At 47.7% G+C, this 27,706-nt stretch overlaps 1 protein-coding gene across 1 annotated transcript; it reads right to left on the bottom strand.

Moving 5' to 3' along the window:
• Nucleotides 1-11,684: 11,684 nt before the first annotated feature.
• Nucleotides 11,685-24,233, bottom strand: RAB7B (RAB7B, member RAS oncogene family). The gene is made up of 7 exons (XM_074977469.1): nucleotides 24,024-24,233; nucleotides 22,699-22,815; nucleotides 19,286-19,347; nucleotides 18,557-18,683; nucleotides 17,348-17,563; nucleotides 16,073-16,198; nucleotides 11,685-13,882 (listed from the first exon to the last, which is right to left on the bottom strand). The coding sequence occupies exons 1-7, from the start codon at nucleotides 24,033-24,035 to the stop codon at nucleotides 13,802-13,804; spliced, it is 741 nt and encodes a 246-aa protein (XP_074833570.1). The 5' UTR covers nucleotides 24,036-24,233; the 3' UTR covers nucleotides 11,685-13,801.
• Between the last annotated feature and the right edge of the window lie 3,473 nt (nucleotides 24,234-27,706).

The following is a 27,706-nucleotide window of genomic DNA, read 5'->3' on the forward strand; positions in this document are numbered from 1 at the left end:
AACAATACAGAGTGTGACACTCCAGATGGTGAAGTGGGAGCACCTGCTTGGAGAGGGAGATGAGCTGCAAGGCCCTCTCTGAAACTCAACCTCCTTCTGCTCAGCCACTTCACAGCAGAATCAAACAGCCCTTATTCAAAACCTCGTTGTGTCCATGCACTTCACGGTTGTGGTTCTGAGTGTGGCTGCTGGGTGTGCACAAAAGCAGCTATTTGAGGGTGTTTGCTGTGTGTATTGTAACAATGCCATCCCTGAATGGTGCAAAAGTCTGAACTAATCTCTTTATAAATATCACTTTTATCTAATCTGGGAGCACAGGCACTAAAACACTCAATGCCTAATTTCAGGGCGATTGCTTGGTGTAACTAGAGGGCAGAGGTGAGGTTGGTTTGGGGCCACACGATTTCTCTATCTTAACGGGTTTGGATTTCTTCAAAGTTGAAATTTACCATTGAGTTTCCTGGGTTTAGAAGATAGGTTTTTAGGTTCATGACAAGATTTGTATAATGTTTTATACTCTGGAATAACTGATGTGTGCTCTCAACCCTAAACTCACATTAACACGGCTGTCTTGGAATATCAATAATTAAAATATTTTATTTTAACTGCAGGTTTAAACTACCAGATAGTGTTCCTTTAACTTGGTGTATGTGAGTTAGTTCAGTGCCATTTGTTCAATGTATAGTCAATCCAAGCTAAAACCCTACCAAGACAGGAGACTTCACTGCAGACTCTTCTCTCCGTGAGGGGAGGACAGAGATCAAATAACACAAGACAGATAGTAGTCCTATTGCTTAAAGGAAAGACAAGGTGGATGAGGTAATATGTTTCATTGTACCCAGTTCTGTTCTGTGGATGAGAGACCAGCTTTCAGGCTTGCACAGAACTCTGCTTCAGGTCACCCACAGAAGTGGGTCCAATAAAATATATTATCTCACCCATCTGGTCTCTCTAATATCCTGGGACCCGCATGTTTCTAACAGCACTGCCTGTTGTTTAATGGACCGCTGGCAGGTGTGATACAGTGATAAGTACCCTGAGGGTCAGGTTTGCATGGCATTCTCCTGGCTGGACATTAAACCCCTAAAGAATTCTTGGGATTGTTCAAGGGGCATGTTTACAGCCAAATGAGTCAAGATAAACCACAATCTGTCTGCCATTGGAAAAGGCAGTTTGCAATGCAAACCATGCAGTGCTATCTAGATGGTTGGACCTGAAACCAGTCAAATCTGAACCAGTCCAGTATGATGGATGCCTCCAGCTTCTTTGTGAGATAAAACTTGATGTGCTTTGCATCAGAGTGCTTAGAGTGAGTTACGTGAGGGAAAGAAGGGTGGCAAGGAATTGAGGCTCAGGTGCCTTGGAAGGAGATTGCATCAGTGAGGCAAAAGTTTGGGGGCTTGTCAGGGTCAGGATTAAGCAACATGTCTAGAGTTGGTCCTGAGACACAAATTTTGGCCCTGAGGCTACATTTAGGCCTGAATTTCCCCCTTGATTATACTATGGTAGAAGATAGAGGCCCCAAGTGAGACTTGGGCTCAATGGTCTTAGGTGCTGGGCACACACAAAATAAATGCTCACTGCCTCAGGAGAGCTGCCCTGGAATGTCACAACTGAGTGAGACCGAAAGTCCAGCTAGACCCATGTCCTGTCTTCCGACAGTGGCCAACACCAGATCCACCAGAAGGAATGGACAGAACGGGGAATCATAAAGTGATCCCTCCCCTGTTACCCACTCTTAGCTCTATCAAACAGAGGCTTGGGGCACTATAATTTGTCCTGAGTCACACCCACCGAGATGCTTCCATGATTTTCAACCTGCGAGTGCCCATTCAGCGCATAGAACCTTCACATACAAGCATGACATGCACAGAAATAGAGTATGCCTATTCTGCTGATTGTGACTTTAAAATGATCTGTCACACAATGCATTTTTCTTGAAGTGCCTTTGAGTTATGCATATTCATGTTCAGAAGCCATTTTCATGAAGCATGAGGGGCTCTGACAAGGCTGATTGGGGAATGTGTACTGTGTCCCATAGAGACATTCAGCTCATCCTGATGCATTGCCTAATGTTAGACACCAGTTCTACATTGCCCTGCACCAGGGGTCTAAGCACTTACACCGGGGCAAAGTGGGTATAAAGCACTCCCATTCAGTTTTCTCGTAAGATGAGCACTTGGGCGGCTGCCAGGAGAGATTCATGTGCCGCCCAGCTGATTAGCAGAGCACCCACAGCCAGCACGTAGTGCTGCACATCAGTCCATGACTTAGTGCACATAATAACAATATTCTGCCCATAGAGCGAAAAAATATTACTTCCCTTTTGCTCAGGCAATGTTTTACATGTCCTATGCACATGCTCCAATGCAAAGGGACATCTGACTTACCGGATCTCACTCTTATTTAAACGAACCCTGCTTTATATCACCACTTGGGCAGCATAAAGGAGTCTTAAAATTGGCACAACTGCTTTAAGGACTGTTACACGGCTCGAGTGATTTAAAATGGTCTTGCTGTAAAAGGGAATCAGGCCTGTTGTTAATTAATGGAAGGTTCCCACTTAGGCAGGACATAATGGAAATGTGTGTCACTGTGCTTTCCCCCTTAAGAGTCTACAAAGCTCCTACAGCATGTTTGGATCTAGGGCTCTAGAGCGCCTACATGAAATTCATAATGCACTTGAAAACAATGGCATTTCACATAGGCAAACACTCTCAGAGAGTCCTGTTAACAACAGCTTGCCTCACTGGGCAAACAGTGCAACAGCTCACCCTGAACGGGAAACCCTGGCTCCTTGCAGTGCAATACATTTTGCAACAGCGTCAAATACTTTGCTTTAAGATCTGCTTTGCAGGCCAAATAGCGACTTAGCAAGCTGATGCTAACTGGAAGCCACTGGAAGGCAAAGGTAAATAGCAAAGAGGGTGGCCCAAGTGAATGGAAATAGTAAGGATGGGATAAAATTAATGAAAGGAGAACCCAGGCTGAGTAACAGGGAAGTGGGTGTGAATGGGGACAACAGTTAGACAGTGGAGTAGTTTCCTGAGGGACAGGGGTAGGAGGCCTGTCGCTTGAGTTATTTGGAATTGGACAGGCCAGAACTCTGCAGAATTAACCAAAGAACACAGGACATGTCAGGGTGGATCATGGCAGGTGTCCAGCTCCAGTGGTGAAATGGGGGAATGGATTAGATGTGACTCCCCAGGTCTCCTTTGACACCAGTGTCATGATTTTGTATTAGGCCAACCTGCGCTGTTTGGAGTTATTTTGCACTTACTCCCTGCTGCCCTGCACTGGCCCCCAATATCTTTCTGCAAATGAGGTACCTGGTCCCTAAAGACCGAGTTCTGCTCCTGTCCAACTCATCCAGGCATTTTTTCCCTTGCTGAGCCAGCAGCTGATCCTGGGGCTCTCTGTTTTTCTTGTTGCTCCCTGGACCAGATCCTCCACTGGTGGCAGCTGACCCAGCTTCTCCCAGAGTCGATGGAACTGCCCCGAGTAACATCAGGTGAGGATCAGTTGTTGTTTCTTCCACTTACTAGAAGTTGCGACAGCAAGGGGCAGCCTTGGTCTGCTTGTTCCCCTGGATCAGCATGCAGCTGTTTCCCCCTGTTTCTAGGTGCATGGCTCTAAAAGTGAGCCCCCTGAGGCAAGGGCGAGGCACTCTAACAGGGTGGGGCCATGTGTGGGGGCATATCTTGCCCTTCCCATACCTATCCTGTGCAGAAACCGGGGCTTGAGTCTCCAAGGGTGTCATGCTGGAGCTTTCCTCCAGCAAGAAATTCACACAGAATGCAGGAAATGAACAACACCAAGCTAACATCTAAAACCCAGGGGGGAAATATGGAGTTCTTTTCCTCATTACTAGCTCCTGCTCCTCAGTGGCTCATGTGCCTGGCTGAGGGTGCAGGGTGGGAGCTACAAGGGGAAAACAAAAATGTAATTCCAAAACAAACCATGCCAGGGAGACAGATAGAAAGCCTCAATGGATTTAAATGAGAAAATGGTCATTTCAAACCTCCTCCCATAATCCCCGGTGGGCTCAGTTCCAACACACTTGGGAGATTTGCCATGGAAAAGCCGGTGTGACCTGTCCCAGCTCAGTGTTAACATGATAAGATACTACTTATATTTCTCCAGCTTCCTACACAAGGCAAGGAGGGTCAGGCTCATCCCTGGCGTAAGCCATGGATTTTGATAGATCTACATCATGGATGAATTTGTATCATTATAGCTGCGTCTACACGTGCACGCTACTTCGAAGTAGCGGCAGTAACTTCGAAATAGCGCCCGTCACGTCTACACGTGTTGGGCGCTATTTCGAAGTTGAAATCGACGTTAGGTGGCGAGACGTCGAAGTCGCTAACCCCATGAGCGGATGGGAATAGCGCCCTACTTCGACGTTCAACATCGAAGTAGGGACGTGTAGACGATCCGCGTCCCGCAACATCGAAATAGCGGGGTCCTCCATGGCGGCCATCAGCTGGGGGGTTGAGAGATACTCTCTCTCCAGCCCTTGCGGGGCTCTGTGGTCACCGTGGGCAGCAGCCCTTAGCCCAGGGCTTCTGGCTGCTGCTGCTGCAGCTGGGGGTCCATGCTGCATATACAGGGTCTGCAACTAGTTGTTGGCTCTGTGTATCTTGCACTGTTTAATGAAAGTGTGTCTGGGAGGGGCCCTTTAAGGGAGCGACTTGCTGTTGAGTCCGCCCCGTGACCCTGTCTGCAGCTGTGCCTGGCTCCCTTATTTCGATGTGTGCTACTTTGGCGTGTAGACGTTCCCTCGCTGCGCCTATTTCGATGTTGGGCTGAGCAACGTCGAAGTTGAACATCGACGTTGCCGGCCCTGGAGGACGTGTAGACGTTATTCATCGAAATAGACTATTTCGATGTCGCAACATCGAAATAAGCTATTTCGAAGTTGGGTGCACGTGTAGACGTAGCCTATGTGTACTGTAGTCTTTGCTTCTTATAGAAACTGGAGATCACAGTCAGTCTGGTCCAGTGTTCTCTTTGCCAGTGGCCAGCACTAACTGCTTCAGAGAAAGGTGCAAGAAATCCCACATTTATGTTTTCTTTGTTTCTTCCTTTGCAAACAATTCATTCTGCATGCACAAACTAGTCCACATCAGTTGACAAGGGTTATGTCTACACAGCAAAGTTATTTTCAAGATAACAGCCGTTATTTTGAAATAACTTTGCTAGCAATCCCAATATGCACCTGCGATTTCAAAATAAATTCCAAATATCGGGTGTGTTATTTCAAAATCGGTAGATCTCATTGTGGAAGGAATAGTGTCTATTTCGAAATAAGCGCTATTCCCTGTCCTAACAGCACCTATTTCAAAACAACTATTTCAAAATAGGCACTGTTTTGAAATAAGTGCTATATGTGCAAACTATGTATTTCAAAATAGCTAAGTGCTACTTTGAAATACATTTTTATGTGTAGCAGCCCTGTTTTGAAATAGCTGTTCTGGAATAGCTTATTTTGAAATAGGGCTGCTGTGTAGATAAAGACAGATTCTATATACATGTGGCTAAAGCTCTGCTTAGTTCAGATCCTGGCAGCTTCAGACAGTGTGGACGAGAAAGCAACAACCACAGAGGGCCATCATGTGGCATGACACATTCCTCAGAAATACCCGTCAAGGAAGGATTGATCGAGGTTCTGAGTAAGAGCCAAGTTTACAGCTCTGATCACAGCATCTAATCAGCTTTTGTTCCCTTGTAAGATCTGGGCACGGGCCAGCTGTTTTCCCTGAAGCACAGAAGGAAGGAGCAGGGAGTGGCCTTTTCATTGGTTTGGTTTGTTTGATTTGATATGGCTTACGGTGTCCAAATGACAGCCTGTCGTCACAGATCAGACTGGGATCCTATCTGCCACCCATACTCGGAGTGGCCAGTGTAGAGGTGCAGTTAGGTGCATTATTGATGCTCACGTCACTTCACTTCCATACTATAAACTTGCTCACCTTAATGCACTGGAGAGATATATTTAGAATCACTGTGGCTTGGCTGTATCAGGCCTCATAGCCTATCGCAGGGCTATTATAAAGACGTGATAACTGGCCCTCTGGCCCCATTACGTGAAGCCCAGCCTCCCGTTACACACGCAGGACTGAGATGACATACACACTGCTCCAAAAGAGCTGGACAGGGGCCACACTCCCTGTGGTTTTAGGATGGAGGAAGGGGGTAAGATCAGAGCTCAGAGGAGCAATATTGGCCAGTGCATTTCCCTTTTCATGTGCTTGCACTGCATGTGAAAGGACAGCTCCTCTTGCTTCTCTGTGCCTCCCAATAAACAGGCAGAGAGCAAGCCTAATGGACAGGGCTGGGAATCCTCCTTACACAGACCAAGGTACGGCAGCTGCTATGTCCCTCTCCAGAATCATGGCCACACACGCGCACACACCCCTGCTGCCTAGGAGTCACTGTGCACTCAGGCCACCACTTGTATTACATCTTGTCCCCTCTGTCTCCTTCCTGTAGCTGTACCCAGCCAAGCTCTTCCTTCTATCAGACCACACAGCAACGGGAGAGCACTTAGAAGTCTATTTTAGCTCATGGGTCACCAAGAGAATTAAAACTGCAGGAGCCAGGGACAGGGAGAGAAGCCAGGGGCAGTGCACATGTACAAGGCCTTCACACTGTAGGTCACAGAATCCTAGAATCCTAGGGTGGGAAGAGACCTCAGCAGGTCATCGAGTTCAGCCCCCACAAGACGCCACCTGCTTTCGGGATATCCACCAGCCATGGGAGCAGAATCATAGAATTGTAGAATGCCAGGACTGGAAGGGACCTTGAGAGGTCATTGAGTCCAGCCCCCTGCCCTTATGGCAGAACCAAGTACTGTCCAGACCATCCCTGATAGACATTTATCTCACCTGTTCTTAAATATCTCCAGAGATGGAGATTCCACAACCTCCCTTGGCAATTTAGTCCAGTGTTTGACCACCCTGGCAGTTAGGAACTTTTTCCTAATGTCCAACCTAAACTTCCCTTGCTGCAGTTTAAGCCCATTGCTCCTTGTTCTATCCTCAGAGGTGAAGAAGAACAAGTTTTCTCCCTCCTCCTGATGATACCCTTTTAGGTACCTGAAAACCGCGATCATGTCCCCCCTCAGTCTTCTTTTTTCCAAACTAAACAAGCCCAATTCTTTCAGTCTTTCTTCACAGGTCATGTTCTCTAGACCTTTGATTATTCTTGTTGCACTTTGCTGGACCCTTTCCAATTTCTCCACATCTTTCTTGAAATGCGGCGCCCAGAACTGGACACAATACTCCAACTGAGGCCTAACCAGCGCAGAGCAGAGAGGAAGAACGACTTCTTGTGCCTTGTTCACAACACACCTGTTAATCCTGAAGACTATCTGCAGGAAGCAAGTCCCTGCACCTACCTCCCCACCCAGGTTCCCTCTAATTTTTTCTATCCATTGGCAGAATAAATTCTATTATGTGCACCGAGGCATGTGCACCACCAGTAGAAACACATTGCAGATGCTCTGCTAATCAACTGGGCAGCACCTGAATTTCTCCTGGGCGGCTGCCCAGGTGCTCAGTTTACAGGGAACACTGTTCTCCACCTCTCACTATTCTGGGGGAAGTTCCATGGTAGGAGGCAATTCCCGCCCTCCCTTCTTGTGGCTTGTAAGCTGAACACATAGGTTCTGCAGCTGTCACAGAGAGGGACCAACCTTGGATTCCCCCGCAGAGAGTTTTTAGAGTTGTGAAAGTCGCTGCCCTACAAGCCAGAGTTCTGGCAACCGCTGACCCAGGAACCCGGGATCTGTGTATTTCATAGACAGGGTAACCATAGGAAAGTGCTAGGGGACACTTTCAGGCAGCATGCCGTTTCTTGGGGGAACTGCCTGGAAGCACGGAGGCTGAAGAAGCCCTGTGGTAGACAGCCACACCAAAGCTGGAATTTGTTAATTAACCTTGTGTCAGAGTGAGATGTTACATGTCAGAAGACTGAGACACAACGGAGCATAAAACATGGTGATAATCAAGTCCTAGTGAGCAGGAGAGACCATTCAGAGCTGTACAGCAGCTGCAGAATGCATTGGTGAGTGCAGTTTGTTTGGCAAGACCAGGCTGATAACAGAAAAATGGAGGGGCTGCCGCCCCTCAGGATATTACAAGAATTTTATAAGATATTATAAGAATTTAGCTCAGGTGTGGAAGATCTGGAAAGAGGAATTTAACCTCTGTGCAGATATTGCTGTGGCAGATAAAGTGGATGCTGTGAAAATAAAGCTGTTTTGTTACCTAATGTGAAGACAGGAGGAGAGAGATAAGTGAAACTGAGCACAGAAATTCCCCATAGTCTATGAACTTTAGAAGGAATAATAGGTTGTTTCGATACTCACTCTAATCCCAGGAGGAATGAAATGGAGGAACAATATAATTTCTTGGGATCAGGAAGCCAAAGTGGAAATAGATTAGTGCAGCACCGATTTAAATGTGCCAGCAGCCAATTGCAATTTTGAAAATATTAAAGATTCATTGATAGGAGACCAAATAATATGTGGTATATGAGAGTGGCTGCGGAGAGAAGTTGACTTAGCTTTGGGCTAAAGGTAGGTGATAGTCAGGGTTTCAGAGCTATTTAAGGAGAGTATTAGTATGCTGGAAGGGCAGTCAGCAGAAATTGCTCATGCCATACGTAAGAAAGGGAAACCACAGCCAGATACATGAGTAGATGACCGGGGTATGGACACATGCAAGGACTGTTCAAGAAAGCCTGAAAGATGGCCTGATCGGTACCACGCTCTACTGGAAACCCACTGATCGCTGTACTTCCATACACACTTCTAGCTTCCATCCTGCTCACATAACTAGATCCATTGTTTACAGTCAAGCCCTTAGGTGCAATCGCATTTGCTCTGATCCTACTGACAGTGACCGAAAACTACAAGACCTTTAACAAATATTCAGAAATCTGAATTACCCACCAGGAGAAATAAAAAAAAACAAACGAATCAACAGGGCCTGACGAATACCCAGAGACCAGCTACTCCAAGATAGGCCCAAAAAAGCCAAGAACAGAACACCACTGGTCATTACCTACAGCCCACAACTCAAACCATTGCAACGCATTATTAAAGACCTACAACCTATCCTTAATCAGGATGCCACACTCCAGAAGGCCCTAGGTGACATGCCTCTTCTCTCCTACAGACAACCTCCCAACGTTATGAGGATTCTCACCAACAGCCACCGTCTATACCCCAGGAACACCAGTCTTGGGACTTTTCTTTGCAACAAAGCCCACTGCCAGCTTTGTCCACATATCTATTCTGGGGATACCACCACCAGACCTAACCAGGCTATTCACAGAATCACGGGCACATTCTCATGTTCCTCAACTAACATCACATATGCCATCATGTGCCAGCAATGCCCAGATGCTTTGTATATTGGACAGACTTCAAACTCTCTTAGATAAAGAATTAATGGGCACAAAACAGACATAAGAACACTCCTGATCCAGAAACCTGTCAGCCAACATTTTAATGGAGTGGGCCATTCTGTTAATGACTTAAAAGTCTGTGTCTTACTGAAGAGGAATTTTCACAACAGTCTTGAAAGAGAAGCTGCTGAACTCTCTTTTATATTCAGATTGGACACATTAACACGTGGTTTGAACCGGGATGCAAATTTTCTGGGTCATTTTAGGGGCTCTTTTGCTTAATCTAATTCTTAATTCTAATTCTTGATTCCCTCCCACCTCCCACCCTTCTGCTCTCTGATTTGTGCACCTTGATAATTTTTTTCTGATTTGTCAACCTTGATTACTATTTTTGGTTCTCTGTGCCTTAAATATTGAGTCTGTTCTGGTATGGCTATGGTCTGAAGAAGTGCGTCTGTCCCACAAAAGCTCACCCAATAAATTATTTTGTTAGTCTTTAAACTGCTACTTTACTGCTTTTTTGTTTTGATAGTATATAGACTGGTACGGCTTTCTCTCTGTTCAAGAAAGCATGTAAGATAGGGAGAGAAGTGTCAAGCTTATGGGGGGAAATACCAGCCCTGTGACAAATTTAATTCTTTTGCAGCCAAGTTTTTGCCCAGAAAGAATTAAAACAAGTCCAATGTACACCCAGTAGCTGAAGAGAGCAACCGTGGGAAGAAGGACTTATGTGAGAGTAACGAAACAGCTGGTAGATAAACACAGTTCAGGTGATAATGTGATTGCAGAGACACACTATATAGATCAAATATTGCCCAGGAAAAGATTTGGTGTTGACACACATTGAGCCAGATGTGGAGACAATAAATTTGGTACAAGACTTACCTATCTCAGAGGAAAGGCTGAGACACTGGTGCGTACAGAGCAAAACAGAATGCTGTAGACACTGAAACTTCTAATCCTACAATGAAGTCCAGTGACAAAACAACTGCCGTTCTTTCGGAAGAGAGACAGTTTGTGTACACTGAATGGCATTATATTTCAGGGAGAAAGAGGAGTTATTCTGGCAGCTATTAGGAATGAGATTATTCACAAAGTTTTGTCCTATCTGGGTACTGTAAGTTGCGTAAGGACAGTGAACCAGAGAGCTAACTACTGGCTAAGAATGAATGGGCAATTATGGACATTCATGGAAAAGTGTGATGTATGAGGACCCTGGGAAGTGGTGGAGTCTCTGTAATGGGAAATTTTTAAGGTATGGTTAGACAAACGCCTGTCAGGGAAAGTTTAGATAGCATTTAGTCATGCCTCATTCAGGGAACAGGACTAGATGACTTTGAGGTCCCTTCCAGTCCTACATTTTCTATGAAGCAGGTATGTAGGCTATAGAATACAAGTTTTCTTCACACTGTACTGACGACCTCTCGTGCTCAAAGGCAGAAAGACAGGCCAATACACAGATCTTTCCCACATTTAAAGACTTCAAGGTCCAACAGCAATTACATCATGTTAAAGCAGCAAGTGATCTCTGCCCTGCACTGCCTGTCGTTTGGTCAAAGGAAATTTCTACCAGGGAGATGATGATGGTCCAGGAGAAAAATCCTGGAATTTCTCAGGAACGTTGTACGGTGCCTGGCACAGCACCTTCTGAGATCTGATCTTTAGGGGCTGCCAGAATACAAATAATAGGATTGTACATCAGGGTTGCCTGAGAAAACCAGAGAGTGGACTCCATGACCCAAGCAGGTCCTTCCAGCCTATGGCTTTTGTGACTCCCATGTCAAAGAGAGAGGTAGGAACTAGACACACCTGAAATGTAAAACTGGAGAAGTCCTGCAGCAAGGACTGAGGGGCTTCTAAAATGAACATGTGGCTGGGGTAGAAGAAGGGGATTCCCCACCCTTCTAGCCAGATCTACTTTTCCACCAACATCAGGGTTACCATATAAAAAGAGGACATTCCTTGAGAGGCAATGTATCTGTATCAACATCTACCAACTCACATTGTATTAATGTGTTATAGTATATCTAGTACATTAATACAATGTGAGTTGGTAGATACTGAGGGCAGGTCTACACTAAGCAGGTAAATCAACTGTAGATATGCAATTGTAGCAATGGCAATTGTGTATCTAGAATCAACTTACCTGCAATCGACTTTCCTCCCTTACTCCTTGTGATATTGAGGAGTACAGGGGTCAGCTGCCAATCCCAGATAGTTCGATTTCATGCGTCCCTACCAGGTACACAAAATAGATCCCAGGAAGATTGACCCTCACCGTGTAAATCTTCCTCATAGTCTAGACAAGCCTTGATACAGATACATCCCCTCTCAGGGGTGTCCTCTTTTTTGAAAGGTCAGATATGGTAACTCTGCCCACCATTGGCACTTCAGAGCTGGGTTAAATGCTACAAGCAAGTGCCAGTCCATCTTACCTCATTCCCCTGCAAAGGACCCCAGTGGACTTTGAACCCCCAAATCAGGACCTCCTCTCATTGAGAACCACACAAAAAGTTGCGCACACCCAGCACGTCAAAGTAAACTTTTTACTTTTGCTGGGAGGGATTTTAAATTAACCAGAGTTTGTGGTTGTCTGTGAAACTAGAAACATTTCTGTAAGGTAGCTTGGACACACGGAACCAAAGACCTTCAGCAGCATCACCGATGTCAGGGTATACAGGCAGGGAACCCGGCCCATGTTAGGGTGCATGTGAAGGGGTCCACTGCTCTTCTGGGCTTCAGTTCCCTTCTGGCCCCTGCCTGCAACTTGTCTTCTCGTGAGTGTCACTGACATGTTCACCTGGGTTTCACCAATTCCACAAGTGTTGCCCAAGTTCACGCAGATGATGCTTCTGCTGCTCACACCCACCAATGGAAAGTGCCGTCAGCCATCCCCAAGAGGTAGAAATGTGCTGCTTTCGTTACCGCTGCTCCTGGGTTCAAGGAAAACTGGAAATTCGCATGTCTGTTTCACATTATGGGCACAGTTTAGTCCAGCCCGTGCACTTTGAGCACCCGAAGATGCAGCTGAACCCCACAGGGCATTAAAAACAGAAAATGTGGCATCTCTCTGGACTGAGACCCAAATCCAGGCACTTGAGGAGGGAGACCTCAGGAGAATCACAAATCCTTACTGATTCCATATGTGCTCTTTTCTGTATTCTCCCTTTTCAAGTTCTACTCAGTCCCCTTGCTTGTTGGGCCAAAATCTGGTCCATTCCTCCCTTTTTGCTATGACTAATAATACTAAAATAGAAATCAGGTCTAGATCTGACTAGCAATTTTCATCAATGGATTTCAAAGTGCTTTACAAAAGAAGGATGTATAATTATCCCCATTTTAGATGAGATGACTGAGGCAAAAGGTGGTGGAGGGGCTTGTCTTCCCAGCAGACTAGCGGATGAGCTGGAAGTAGAATGCAGGTCTCCAGAGGCCTGAGCTAGTGTGCTAGCCACCAGTCAGCACTGCCTCCCTTGAAAAATATTCCTTTTAAAAACCCTGCCAAACTACACAACATGGTTCATTGTCGAACTGTGTTACAGACAACCTCTTCTCTGGGCAGGAAAGTGTTGTCACCTCCCCTCCCATTTCACAGATGGGGAGAAATTTAGGCACAGAAAGATTATGCCTAGGGCAATGAGTATCTGTTCAGGCATCGAATGTCCAAGCTCCTGGGTCCCAAGCCTGTGCTTTGACCACTAATCATCTGCCTTTCTCTACCTTGGGGCTGAATAGCTTACACCTCTTTAATATCAGAAGCAGGCTGTGGGGGGTATTAGTTTAAACACTGGGTATCTGTGAACAAATGTCTCTATTTTGTGTTCAAACAGCATGGACTGAGATTACATTCTCTGGGGAGGCCCAACCTGCAGGACGCTGACACACAGTCCTGCCTTGCTTAGTGTTGTTAATTCAGACTTGCGTTGGGAATGCCTAGTCAAGTGCCAGAGGCTGAGCCCTGTGACCTGCCCCAGTGTCAACAGGTGTAAGTAGAGCAGAGAGATAGCAGATGTGTGAGGTCACTGAGACAGCTGTGGCCTTGAGAATGCAACAGGACAACCCCCACTCAGAGCTGCACAGTGCCAGGTTTAGAAGGGGGTCGGGGGTTAGCAGGTTAATGAAGCAGTAGAGGCCTAATGCACAGGAGCAGCCACGTGTGGTCTGGCTGTGTTAGTCCAGTCTAGGGTCATGGAGAAAAGGCCAGTCTCTTCAGTGTGATCACAAATGTCAGGAGATATGGCAGGTTGGCTGTGAAATGTGGACTTAGGTCACTGTGGACATCTCCCATGGCTGAACACAAAGCCAGATGTGAACGGGGTTGGGCCAGTGATTCTGGTGCCAACCGAGGACTTAGAGGCACATGAGCTGTCTCCAAATGTCCCATTTAGCAGCAGTTCTTCTTGGGCTGGTCATCAGGAGTCAGCTTGATGGAGTCTGTTAGATAGTTCTCCAGTATCCCTTGGTACTGGAAAAAACACAAGAGGAAACAAAACTTTCTGGTTTTGGCTTTGTAAAAAAGTACAGTCCCCCTGAATCCTAAACTTCCCCATGGGAAGTCAGCTCATTTCAGGTTTTTTCCCAACCCACATTTCTCTGAGGTTCATGGACCTTTTAAGGAGCATAAATTTGCCTACGGATACATCTCCAGGAACCAGGGTCTGAGTTTTGAGTACTCTCAGGATGATTTATAATTTGGGGTAAAATGAGGCAAAAAGAAAGAACCATACACAGCAGATGGTAGGCAGGCAACTTAATGCTGTCAGACACAGTGATGGGCATGGTCTGTGACTCTGAACAGAACAGAATTGTAGAAAACCTGGCCATTTCAGTATTTGTTCACTAAAAACATGTGACCAAAGTCACAAACAACTTTGTGCAACATCATGTGGAATGAAAAAGCTCTCATCTGCATGATTCTGCTTAACCTTCTGTGCAAATGCGATGGTGACCCTTGTGGTTAGAGAGTAATATTCTCTGCTCAGCATGGTACTGTACCTACATCAACAGACCACAGACACCACATCTTGCCAATGGAGATAACTTAGCAACATGTCAGTGCCAGTGGTGTCGGCTTAAGTTAGCTCCATTATAAGCCTGTAGGGTTTAGTTTAATGCCAATTCTTTTTTCTGGGTTGACTTTTTACTTCAATGATGATTCCTCTTCTTACACACTAATTCCCACCTTGGGAAAGGGCAAAATTCAAAAAGGGCCCTTCACAGTTTTTGCCTTCAGTTTTATATGTTTAGAAACATAGAACCATAGGAAGGAGCCTCCAGAGGTCTTCATGTCCAGTCCCTGGCACTCAGGGAAGGACCAAACCCCATCTAGACCATCCCTGATGGATGTTTGTCTAACCTGCTCTTAAACATTTCCAGTGGTAGAGATTCCACAATCTCCTTAGGCAATTTATTACAGTGCATAACCACCCTGATTGGAAGTTTTTCCTAATGTCAAATCTAAGCGCTCTTGCTGCAATTTAAACCCATTGCTTCTTGTTCTATCATCAGAAGATAAGAAGAAGAATTTTTCTCTATCCTCCTTGTAACAGCCTTTTAGGTCCTTGAAAGCTGTGATCATATCCCCTCACAGTCTTCTCTTTTCCAGACTAAACAAACCCAGTTCTTTCAGTCTTTCCTCATAGGTCATGTTTTCTAGACCTTTAATCATTTTTGTTGATCTTCTCTGGATTTTCTCCAGTTTGTGCACATATTTCCTGAAATGCGACACCTGAAACTTGGCACAGTACTCTGGTAGAGGCCTAATCAGCATGGAGTAGCGTGAAAGAATTACTTCTTGTTTCTTTCTTACTACACTCCAGCTAATACAGGCACAAAGCATGGCATTTTCATGTGTATCTGTTTGATTTCTAGTTAAACATGTAAACTGTCGTCAGTTACACACGCCAGCAAATACCTGCAGATGCAAAATTGCTGTCTCAAAATGAAGGACAGCTTCTAACTCTAGCAAGTTCATTGAGATGACCAGTAGAGGGTACCGTTAGTTTACATAGCTATACTAGCCACTCTTGATTCCCTCTGGATTGCTCGAAAAATTAAAACGAAGTTTTAAAATGGCAAAACATTTCTTGCTTCCTGAGCTTGTAGAATTATTTGTATCCACACTATTTATGAAAACATGTTTCTGACTCATTATTTTTAAAATGAGACACATTCCTTGCTGGACAGTTTTCTATCAGGCTGATTGCAAGGTGGATTTTTAAAAAATATTGAGAAATTAAATGCTGAAAATAATTTAAATTAAATGTTGAAAGTATTTCAAAAATAAATGATGAATTTAATCTGAATCCTCGCTTAGGTACAGGGTGAAGTTTAGGATTTAAATCCAAGGGCAAATTCAAGAGGTTTTATCTTAAGTGGCACTACATTTTCACCAGCTGTTTCCATGAGACTTCTGGCCCAAATGCTGAAAAAAATTAAACCTAATTCCTAAATGGCACTTTTTAATCAGTGGATCTCAAAATGCTTTATGAAGGAAACCAGCATCCTCATTTTACATATGGGGAAACTGAGGGACAGGATTGGGATGTGACTTATCCAACATGACCCAGCAGACTAGCAGCAGAGTCAGGAAAAGGCCCCAAGTTGCTCAGGGACTCTAGAACCACCAGGTCACAGGGCTTGCTCCACTACTCACCCTTGACAGGGCCTGCCTCGAGAGCATCTCAAAGGCCTGCACTACGTTGATATCATTCTTGGCACTGACTTCAAAATATGGGATGTCCTTTTCTTTGCACCAGGATGAAGCTGTATCTTTGGACACCTGGGAGGGGGAAAGAGAAGTGAATCATGTTATTCCCTTGCAGCCCCTTAAGAGGTAACTGAACCCAATGCTTGGGCTATTCATGGGCGCAGCCACTGGGGGGCAGCACTGGGATGGTGCTGAGCACCCCTAGTGCCGTTTGAAGCCAATAGCAGTCTCCTGTGTGGTTGCAGGATGAGAATCTCAGTGCATGCTGGTTGCTCAGCGTGGCCTTCTGACCCAGGGCCAAATGTTGGCAGGTGCTGAGCACAGTCATATCAGGCACACAGCACTCGGTAGCGAAACTTTTGCTGGTCGCTCCTTGAGGACACCCATCTTCTTAAAGAGCCTGGGCAGGAGCATGTCCCCTCTTGTTTGCAGACAGAGGCTGGGTGCAGTGAGGGCTCCGTGTAGCTGGATGCAACAGGTGGGATGTCCGCCTAACAGCAGCAGCAGCCCACGGCCTGTGCAGTGTGGTGGTGACCTTCAGCAAGGTCATCGGAGGGCTTGGTGGGGTGTGACATGAAGGAGATTTCTTTCAGCATTCTGGGGAGGGAGTCTTCTGGCATCTAACTGCTGGGCTACCCTTATGGGATTTGCCTTAATTATTAGTAATCGTTTTCCTTCCTTGGCTGCCAGACAGTAGTTTCTGGTTTATTGGCAAATTATAAGCCTGGCCTATTCTAGACTAAATACTCCAGCTATATCAACTAAGCCCTTCAGCTGCTAAAGGAATTAGTCTTTCCAGGTGCCTCCTTTTTGGGGAACCTCACTTGAGACACATAGAAGGGGCCTAATTTTCAGAGTGCAGGAGTTCAGCCCTTTCTGGAAGTCAGACCCTTGAAGACCTCTCTAATTGGGCACCCAACAACTATAGCCACTTCTGGAAATTTAGGCTTGAAGTGAGGCTTGTGGCGGGTGATTAATTCTGAAGTGAATTTGGTGCTGGAGAAAGCTGTGTGATGGAAAGCCCTGGAGAGCGGAGTCCTATGCCATTCACAGGGGCACTACGGGCAGAAGTAAGGCTAGTAACCTCAGCGTGCTCTGGTCCTGACCTGCAGGCAACACCAGAGTGCTATGAAATGTAGTGAAAGACATCTAGTCCTACCCCTCTGTCCTGCCATGGTCATTTCTTCTGAGGCCTTGATGGGGACCAAGCTCCCTCCTTACCTGCCGTTCCTTTAAGTCGATTTTATTTCCCAGCACGACCATGGGGAAGCCCTGTTCTGTGGGGATGATCTTCTCCAAGAAGTCCTCTCTCCAGCTATCCAAGGACTCGAAGGACTCCAGGTCTGTGACGTCAAAGGCCAAGATGCAGCCGTCCGAGCCCTTATAGAATGTTGACACCATGGACCGGAACCGCTCCTGTCCTCCTGTGTCCCAGATCTAATGCAGGAGAAGGGCAGAGACACACAGCATTAACACACCCCTGTTACTGGGTGACTGGCCCTTTAAAGTGGGTGGGCTTCGGCCCCACCTGTGATGCAGCCAACTCTCCTCCCCAGGTGGGGAAAACGGAGCAGGTCATGTTACCCAATCAGATTTCCACTATTGTTACCTCAGAGGCATAAGGAGAAAAGGGAAATGCTGGTGGCAAATGGCTGCAGAAAGGCTGCAAGGAACTAGAAGGAAGCACAAGGTAGGCAGAGGCCTCAGAAGACTTTAGTCAGGAAGGACTCGGGGTGTCTCTCTGGGAAGGAGCCGTGTATATCTGAAAGAAGTCTGGCAGGCAAGGAGAGGTGCAAAGGAGCCTGGAAAGGGCTGGGCAGAAGAATGAGAAGAGAAGACCAATCCATTGGGAAAGAAAGCCTGGGGCCAGATGGATACTGGGACAAGGACTTTGCGTTTTGTTGGTTTTGAACTTGAACTTCTGTTTCCCAGAAGGGTGGGCTTTTTCTGAAGGACTTAGCTGAAGGCGAAGGGTCTGCAGCAGCCACACCAAGCTGTGGAGTTAGCTGAGGAGCCCTGAGAAGGGGAAACTCAGGCAAGGGCGTGCACAGCCCCTCTCTGCTATGCAGAGGTGTTCTAGAGGTGGTGACTTGCTGACAGTGACCTTTAACTATCTGCAGTCCTGTACTCCACTCAGATATCGAGGGCCTGGTTTCCAGAGGTGCTGAGCATCTGCAGCTGCTTGGAACTTCAGTCGACTGTACTGGTGCTCAGGACCACAGATAATCAGGCCCATGCCTGCAACTGCTGAAATGTTATTATTGATTGGGAAGGGAGAAGGATGAGGAGAAGGAAAAGGAGAATGATTCCTATCTGGGCACAGCCTCTGTTAGGAGGATGTCACCTAGAACTGTGCACACACATCTCGTCTATAGACAGGCTCCTTCTGCCTGGACAGTAGGCCAGAGGCCATACAGAGAAGTGCCTCACCTGCAGTTTTAGGGGTGTGTTGTCCACGAGGATGTGCTTAGATAGAATACTGGCTCCTAAGGTAGTCCGATAATCTTCATAGAATGTCTTGTGCACAAACTGGTGCAGGAGAGAGGTTTTCCCTACGCTGGAGCAAGGGAAAAGGCACACAGAGACATGCATTAGCTGTGGGACTCCTGGGTTGTGCATCAGAATCAGGTGGGGGGAATAAGCCAGGAGAATCTCAGATCCCCAGACCCTGTTATTAGAGAAATAGTGATAGGAACCAAACTTCAGACACTCTCCCTTGCCATATTCATCTCATCGAGTAGGCTCAGCAGTTAGCCTTGTTCTTGGATGTATGTTAGGTGTGTAAGAAGATCTGTATGTAGCCAGACAGCTGACTGATCTATGGACTAGTTTGGTTTGGGGCGTGGGTACAATACTGTTAAGTATGGGAAGATTGGAATTTGAACCTCTGTAGTTAAGAGCTTAACCTTTTAATGGATTATTTTAATGTTGTAAATTGCCCCAGTGTTCCACAGCACCTTAGAGATCGCGGCGTAAAGGCAGTAAAAACAACTCAGAGAATCCCAGACACCGAAGACCAAGTCTCACGTTCTCATTTCAGTGAAGGCCACCTTCCATCATTCTAGCCGTGTAAAAGGGGCTTAGAGGGAAGATCATCCAGCTCTCATGAGAACAAAGCCTCAGAATTATTTTGACACCTGGCTGGAGGATTCTGCTTACCCCAGGGCTCCTATGATAATTATCTTCAAATCCACTGTCTTGCTGGAATTCATGAAGGGAACCTGGAGGATGGAACGAGAGATAATGACTAGATTTCACACCCCAGCTACCACAAGCTGCACAGAGAAGGGGAAGTCCAGTGCCAGGCCTACATGGCACTTAATTCAAAGACTACGGTAACCAATGCTGTTGCTGTGCTGTGGTCACAGAGCTGCCTGCAGGATGGAAATGTTCAAAATGCTTCAGCCCCCACAGCAGGGGCCAGAGTCCCACATGTGTGAAAATCTGGCCTTTATTTAGATGCCTAAATGGGAAGTGATGCCTTTTCGGAAATCACACGGGCAGCCTGTTGCGCACAGCGTGTGGTCGAAGATAGGCAGAGCAGGTGCTCGGAGCGCTGGGCCTCGCAGGTGCCAGCCCTTGGTGTGGTGTAGCATTCAAACATTTTGACTAGCTCTAGATTCCTTCTCTAGGCTGTCTCAATGCAGAAAATACCCTCGGCACAGGGACTGTAACAATTACAATAAAAAATCCACTCTGCAATTCCTAACCTAGCTCCTACAGGGCGGTTGAGGGCAGTGGCACTGCACGCAACAGTGCTCCTTATGCCTGGTGTACTCTTTCCAACCCACCCCAATTCCAGTGGCCAGGAAGACCTAGCCTGCAGACTGCCCTAGTCCGAGTGTGATCTCACTGGGATGTATTGGCACCATCCTTCTGCTGTCACACTTCCCTTGCTGTTCAGTCCCTAGCCAGCAACTGGCCAAGAGGCTGCTTCCCCATCTGCCCTTTTAGCTTACCAGCAGTGTTTCTGCTCTTGTTTTCCATCCATGTGTGGAATAAATGCTGTGTGTACCAAGACCATTGGTGAATGTGCACCATTAATAGAAACACAGTCTGCCGGCTGTGGGCACTCTGCTAATCACCTGCGCAGCATTTGTGTGTCCCTGGGGGGGTTGCTCAGCTTACAGGGAACACCATTTACCAGCCCTAGCTCTTAAATTGCCTGCTGCCCAGCCATCTGCCTGCAGCCAGCTCGCAGATTCCCTAGTAAGCCAGGCCCGCTCTGCCTTCTGCATATCCCTTCATTTTTCTGTGCTCTGGCACTCTGGCTGGATATTGACCCGGGAATGGCTGTACTCTCCATCAGCTGAATCCTCTTCTGCCAGCATATCCTGGATGGCAGGGAAGGTACCCTGAAATATTGTACACTGGCATAATTTGGGGGTGAGGGCAGCACCAATCAGGCCAAGAGAGCCTAGCAGTGGGAGAGCTAAATCCACCGCCCATCTGAGGCTTGTGGGTGGAGACTCAGTGCACCTCCTTGCCCCCAAACTACCCCCATGGTGCAGTGGCATGTCTGTAACGCTTGGTCTGCAACATCCCACCAACTCCCGGGCCCTTAGGGAAGTGCTTCTTGCTCACATCGGCCGTGTCTACACGTGCCCCAAACTTCGAAATGGCCACGCAAATGGCCATTTCAAAGTTTACTAATGAAGCGCGGAAATGCATATTCAGCGCTTCATTAGCATGCGGGCGGCAGCAGCGCTTCGAAATTGATGTGGATTGCCGCCGCGCGGCGCGTCCAGACGGGGCTCCTTTTCGAAAGGACCCCGCCTACTTCGAAGTCCCCTTATTCCCATGAGCTGACGGGAATAAGGGGACTTCGAAGTAGGTGGGGTCCTTTCGAAAAGGAGCCCCGTCAGGACGAGCCGCGGCAATTTCGAAGCGCTGCTGCCGCCCGCATGCTAATGAAGTGCTGAATATGCATTTCTGCGCTTCATTAGTAAACTTCGAAATGGCCATTTGTGTGGCCATTTCGAAGTTTGGAGCACGTGTAGACATGGCCATCGTGAGACTCGGTGGCAGCTGCTTTGCACAAAAGGCCATGAGGCTGTGGGCTGGCCTCTGCACAGAGCTGAATTTCACCCATAGGGGAATCTCCCCTTTGCCATCCCTACCTCCTTCCTCTGCCTGATTCCGCTCCTCCTCCGAGACAGCCTAGCGCACTGGGAGGGCTCTGAATGGGGATCTTCAAGCTTTAACCCTCGCTATTTGTAGCTCCTCTAAAAGGGCTCCGCTTCTGTGTAGAGCCAGGCCCTGACACGCTGTGCCCTGGCCTTTGTCTCTTGTCCCTTTTGCTCGCCAGCCCCACCCCCTGTGCTGAGCTTTCCGCCGCAACAAAAGCAGGGGAGGCTGGAGGCAGGCAGCGCACAAGCCCTCACAGGCTGACAGTGCCAGCCACAAGGAGCCTATTGTGAGTGGGACCAACAAACCTGTTAGTGTTTGTGCTGGGTGCAGCTGCCGGCAGGACTCAGCCACTGCTGTTCCTCCCCCTTCCACCCTGACTTTATCACTGCTGCTGCTGCTGTCCAAACTGTGCTTCTATTTCCACTTCCCAAATGGGTGCTGCCTGGTGCTCCAGGTGCTATTTTATCTTTATGCTGAGGGTGGGGCAGTTTAGACTGACCCTGTAAAGAGATTCCTCTTGGCTGAGGGACTGTTTTTCAACTGATGTCACAGCCTGGAGACTGCACCTTCACCCCGTCTTCACTACATTGTTCCCTCACCTTTTTCTTGGTCCCTTCCCATGTGTCTGCCCATTCCCCTGCTGGATAAGGTCTAATGTTAGCGTGTCAGCTGTCTAGGGCCAGGACCGTCTTACTGTGGTTTGCACGTATGGTGCCTTGGGCAATGAGGCTCTGCTCCCTGTCTGAGGTCCCCAGTGGTGCTGCAGGGACGGCTTTTGGAATGGGGATGCTGAGCTGCACACTTCTCCCTAGCCCCAGTCTGCCCTCCTAGAGGAGGGACCAGCAGTTGGGACACTGTGTGTGGGGCTGAGAGGTGGAGCTCTGGGGCTGAGCAGGGCATGGGGGACTGGAAGTCTAGTGAGACATGGGGGGCAGCAGTGGGGCTGAGGGGCAAGTGAGATGTGGGGGGCTAGCAGCAGGGCTGAGCAGGGTGTCGGGAGCCAGGAGCAGAGCTCCCAGGCCAGGCCACAGGGGCTTGGGGCCAGTGGCTAGAACTCTGGGCAGCAGGGGCATGGAGCAGCAAAGCACAATACCTGGGGGTGCTACTGCACCCCTACTTCCCATGCATAGGGTCCCTGGGTTCCACCCCAATAACTGTTTAATCACCGTCCTAATAAAATAGTGGTGAGAAACTTACATGAAATTTCCCTGGCTTTGGGTTTCATTTCAACCCTGAAACCTAGGTGCCTCCCACACAGACAAGCGAAATATCAGAGAAGGCTGGCCCACAAAGTGTTTGTTAAAAGGGCGGGTATCACTGCTAGCTGATCTCTCCTGGCAGACTTTCAACTGAGAACTGCCTGATTTCAGAGACCAACATAAGTGCCATTTGAGGCTGCTAGTGTTCCCGAGAGCAAGTCAGAGGTTGAGCAACCCACAAACCTGAACACGTGCCAATTCATTCTTCTGCCATTCTGGGGCTGAGTCATGTTTTTTGGGCCAGCAGAAGGGTTCACCATTACACGGTGCAGCAAAGGACATCAGGGAGCAATACTGAAGCTGAGAAAAACATGGTGTGAGAAACATCTCCATTCGCACAGGGACCGGATAGTAACAAACGTCATGAAAATTAAAATCAGAAACAAATCACCCTTTGGAGAAAGTATAAATATGTGTGGTGATGCCCACTGAGACAGGACCCCAGCAGAGAATTTCCTCTTGGAGTTCCTGCCTTCAGCAGTGCCTGAGGGGAATTAGGGGACTGTGAGTCAGCCACAATCTGACACCCCACAAAAGGGCTAAGACGCACACTGTGAAAGAACCTGCAGCACCAAACAACCACCAATGACAGTCTGACCAATATCTGAAGCAGTCTCTCACCCTGCCTCCCCTGGCTTCCCATCTGTTCTAGTAGCCCTTGCTCAGGTTAGCGTCTTGCCCTTTAGGCAGAAAACATTTGTTAGGTGCGCCAAGGCACATGCGGATGTGCACCACCAACTGAAACACAGGCTGCCAGCTGTGGGCGCTTTGCTAATCAGCTGAGCGGCACCTGAATCTCTGCTGGGTGGCCACCCAAGAGCTCAGCTTACAGGGAACCCTGCTTCTAACTGACCTTCCAGCCTCTTTTTGCAGCTGCACTCCTCCTACCATTTGGGCAGTGCCCTGAAATAGTGCCTGATTAGGTAACCACCTCTGTGGCTAATGCTCAGAATCATGCCTGGATGAGCCAAGCCCTTTCTCAGTATGGAACAAGCTAGTTGCCCAGAGCTATTAAGCACAGTACTGAGATACAGATGGTAATGCTTAGTGACAGCATCCAACCCCTGCATTTTTTCCTGATGCGTTGTCTAAAGCTGTCCTACTTTACAGACATCCGAAAATGTCATAGGGTTGACTCTGCCCAGACGCCTCTGTATGGTGCACCCTGATCTCTGTTCCAGGATCTACCTAGACAGTGCTCTTTCTGTCAGGAGAGTCATTATCTATCCGTCTAACCATTCAGGGAGCACCAGACCCACCCCTCATTGTAGTCTCTGGTGCTGCCTAGAAATCCAAAAGCCACCAGGTGTTTTTGCCACATCTGGAAACCTGTGTTCATTGTCTACTCACTCAGAATAGAGTTGGCAAAACCCGATTTGCCTTCTTAAGAGAGCAGGCTGCAACTTGTCAGATCTCACCAGCTTCACTACAGACTGGAGGGGGAATTTCAAGCCACCCTGCAGGGAATTCACAGCAGCCAACAAAGAGGACAAAGAAAAGACACTTACTGACTGTGGCATTCACCCTGTCATCTCCTCCTCCCGCTGAAGGGATTCAAGTGGAAACTGCAGACTATCCAGTGGCCCTCAGGGTGACTTTCAGGTTTTCCTTTCTTCCTTTTACTTAGCTTCCTGAAGAGGAAAGAGTGAAGTGAGAGGAAACTTGAGAACTCTCTGATTCTCTGAACATATATTTATTTTTCCCTTTCTCTCCCTGGCTTTTTTGCCAGCAGACGGAGGCAGGGGGATGGTTGCTCAAGAGGCAGTCCAGAAATGACATCAGCAAAAAGGGGCTGAGATAATCAGATTTTGTGCCTCTGGAGGAATTTCCTGCACACGGAGACTGAACAGCGCACATCTGTGCGAAGGAGGAACTAAAGTTTAAAGTCAGTTGCACTAGCAGTCTATACTCACAGGGCACAGAGATCTGAGCACTGGGAATCTGATGGAGGAAATAAGATTGAATTTTTCCAAATTGTTTGTTTTTAACTCATCCTGCTGCTCAGGGGCCCCCTGCACATTTTATCAGCCGCCCTTACCAGGGCAGGTTTATTATAAGATTATTCAGAGTGGAAAACAAAACTTCAGATGATGCTGTCCTTGTCACTGAGTCCTTCCTAGTGAGCTCCCAGACTTTGCTCTGCCTGTACTGATAAGGTCAAGTTGAGAATGAGTCAACACTTATCACAGGGGAGGGCAGCCCAGGTAGGTAAGAGAGTTGTTACCATCTCATGGCTATTGGGTGAGCCTGATGGTGTGGCTACACCTGGAGCATTTTTCTGGTAGAGCTGTATTGATCTACTACACCATTCCTAGTGCTGATGCAGCTTTTACCAGCAAAGATGTGTTGTTGGCTGATGTAGCCACTTCTATACTAGTGGCTTGCAGTGGCACAGCTCTGTTGATCAGGGATCACACCCCTGAGTGACATAACTATGATAGCAGAAATTTGGAGAGTGGGCTTGGGCTCATTCCTTTTCCTGGTGTACTGCTTTGTGCATCACACTTTCCACCTGCTCTGGTGGCAGTTTTGGCAGAGAGGCCAAGAGTTGAAATGGCCACAGGGACTGCACTGTTCTGCAGAGAAGATTGGAGGCACTTTGGTAGGCCAAGGTGTTGGGCTGTCCATCCTGGCTCTCTGGATTTCAAAATGCCCTGCATTATTTCTTTGCACAGATAAGGAATTGAGGCAGAGAGAAGGGATGTCACACAGGAGGGAATAGAACTTAGCTGTCCGGACTCCATCCATTAGAAATACTGCCTCCGACAGCAGAGTCAAGCCCTGATTCATTTACCTGTGTTACATGGACACTAAACATTTAAAAGGAACAAGCAATCCTGTGGCACCTTCCAGACTCACAAATTTATTAGGTCATGAACTTTTGTGGCTAGGGGGTTGGATAGGCTGAAGTGGAAATGACAGAATTCAGGGTGTGCATATATAGCAGCAAAATAAGGATAAGCATTAGTAAGCCCAGTTAATGAGGCAAATTAAGCAGGATGTGTCTCATGCATAGCATGGGTTGTAGAAGTGTGAATGTCAAAGGCAGGGAAATTGACCCTCTGAGACATTTAAAAGGAGAGAGTTGAAGCTCCTGTAACCTGAGCTATACTCATGTCTAGAGGAGGGTATCCTATTCATGTGGCTTCGAGGACTTCTCATAAAGGAGCTCGTAAAGCTGAACAGAGCAATCATCTCTCTAGTTTATTACTTCATGGTGAAAGAGACACAAGTCTCTTCTTTCTGGGGGCATCTCACTGTGCATCCCCACACCACACTATTGTGTGTGGAATCTCTCCCTGAGACCCACTGCCATCAGAGCATGCAGAAGGACAGGCAGTCATTCTGATTTGACTGACAGGTGCCTGCTTCTGCAGAACACTGAGCTGGGTGATTTCTTCAGCAAGAACTGGACATTAGAGAACGTCTGAAGGGAGTGTCTGCTCCGATTCAGTAGCAAACACTGAGGCAGCCAACACAGAGGGTAGGCTCCACCAAGAGATATGTGCTTCCTGCAGGAGGGTGTGCCCTGCTGCCTAAGGCACGTAATATTAAAGGTGTTTGTTCATTACCATTCTGCAGGCTGGGGCAAGCCCACAGCATTTCCCAGGTGTGTCAGACAGGGTCCTGGGCTGTGAGAAGTCCTGTTCTCTGGGCAACCAGCCACCCCAACTTCCTATATCCAAGAAGATTAACTTAGGGAAACCACACTCCCCATATCTCTAAGTTAGGGGCTTCCCTAGGCCCTATCAGGCTGGCAAGGGATAGCATATGTCCTGTAAGGACCAGCATCTCCCCATACACGTGCCCCTGATGATACAGAGGTCTGCCTGGGGTGAGATCCACTTCTGCACATGCCGTCTTTTCCTATTTCTGTTGACTCCTGCAACTTCCTTGTTGAAATCAGTGTTTGGGTTTGGTTTTGTAACTCTCTTGTGCTACAGGGGTGAGGGTGGGGGAGGGAGCTGTCTCCTAGTTATAGCAGCAGCACAGTGAGTCATACACAGGTCTTGTAGGGCACCCTGTGCTTTTTGTTAAATTTGAGGGAAGAAGAGTTGCGTGACAGGCGTCGTTCAGAACCTATAAGTGACTGTTGTGGATAGGCAGGATTTTGAGCATTGGATCAGGCCTATGGCCCATGTAGTCCAGGACTGTGCTTCTGACAGTGGATCAAGTAACACGCGTGGAACTTGGAGAGAAGAGTTACTAGAAGACAGTTTGGGTGCACATGACTGGAATGTTGTTGGCAGTCATACCACCTCTTCTCGTAATAAAGAACCAGTTCATTTGAGAAACATGCTCTCACATTATTACTCAGCAAGTAGCCAGCACCCAATGCTTGAAAGGAAGATACAAAACCCCCAGACCCTCATTTTAGTGTTAGATGGAGTGGAGTCCCCTTAAAGGACCTGGTCCCAAGTCCTTGAGGTCAATGGAAGACTTTTTCCATTGCTGCCAATGGGTTTTGGATCATCCCCTTCCAAATGGTTTTTCTCAAGAAGCATAATTTTGGGGCCTTCTACCCATACATCTTTCTAGTGGGACTGGAACTATTTTAGGGGTGGGGGCTCTGAGCTGCCCCCACCCTTTAGACCTGTTGAGATTGAGTTACCAACTCTCCCAGATGGGATGAACCAGATTCCATTGCTACAAATGGCATCCAGGCCATCCAGTCTGTGAGAGTCGACGAGCCTCACTTCCTTAAGCTGGGGACACAGCTGGAGGCAGCTGTAGAGCTCTAGGCCCTTGGCAGGACCCCGGGGGATGGTGGGGCAGCAGGGCAACGGTAGAGTTGGTGGGTGGCGAACCTCATGGGACAGGTGGCACCTGGGGCAGGGGCAGCAGGACCTGTGGCAGGGCTGGTGGGACTCCAGTGGGGCTGATGGGGCCTGTGGCAATGGAAGGGCCAGCGGGACCCTGAGGATGCTGCCTGGAGGCTGGGACCCAGGGCTGGAGGAGTCAGCGGTGGGGTCAGCTTCCAGATGCCAGGAAGCCAGGTGCAACTGCACCACTACTTCTAGTAGAACACTAGAACTGGAAGGGACCTCGAGACGTCATCAAGTCCTGTTCCCTGCCCTCTCGGCAGGACCAAGCACCATCTAGACCATTCCCACACCTGTGGATCCTGAAGAACAGAGTCAAGATTGGGGACCACTCCCAGTGATGAGGCATTACAGGGCCAAGTTTTGCT

The sequence above is a fragment of the Carettochelys insculpta genome, chromosome 26 (assembly GCF_033958435.1).
Source record: "Carettochelys insculpta isolate YL-2023 chromosome 26, ASM3395843v1, whole genome shotgun sequence".
Lineage (NCBI taxonomy): Eukaryota > Metazoa > Chordata > Testudines > Carettochelyidae > Carettochelys > Carettochelys insculpta.

Coding starts and splice junctions, on each gene's coding strand:
- RAB7B (XM_074977469.1), bottom strand. Junction 16,199..17,347: donor TCGACTTAAAGGAACGGCAG/GTAAGGAGGGAG, acceptor TCCCCCTCCCAG/GTGTCCAAAGATACAGCTTC. Junction 13,883..16,072: donor CGAGGCAGGCCCTGTCAAGG/GTGAGTAGTGGA, acceptor TGTTTTTTCCAG/TACCAAGGGATACTGGAGAA.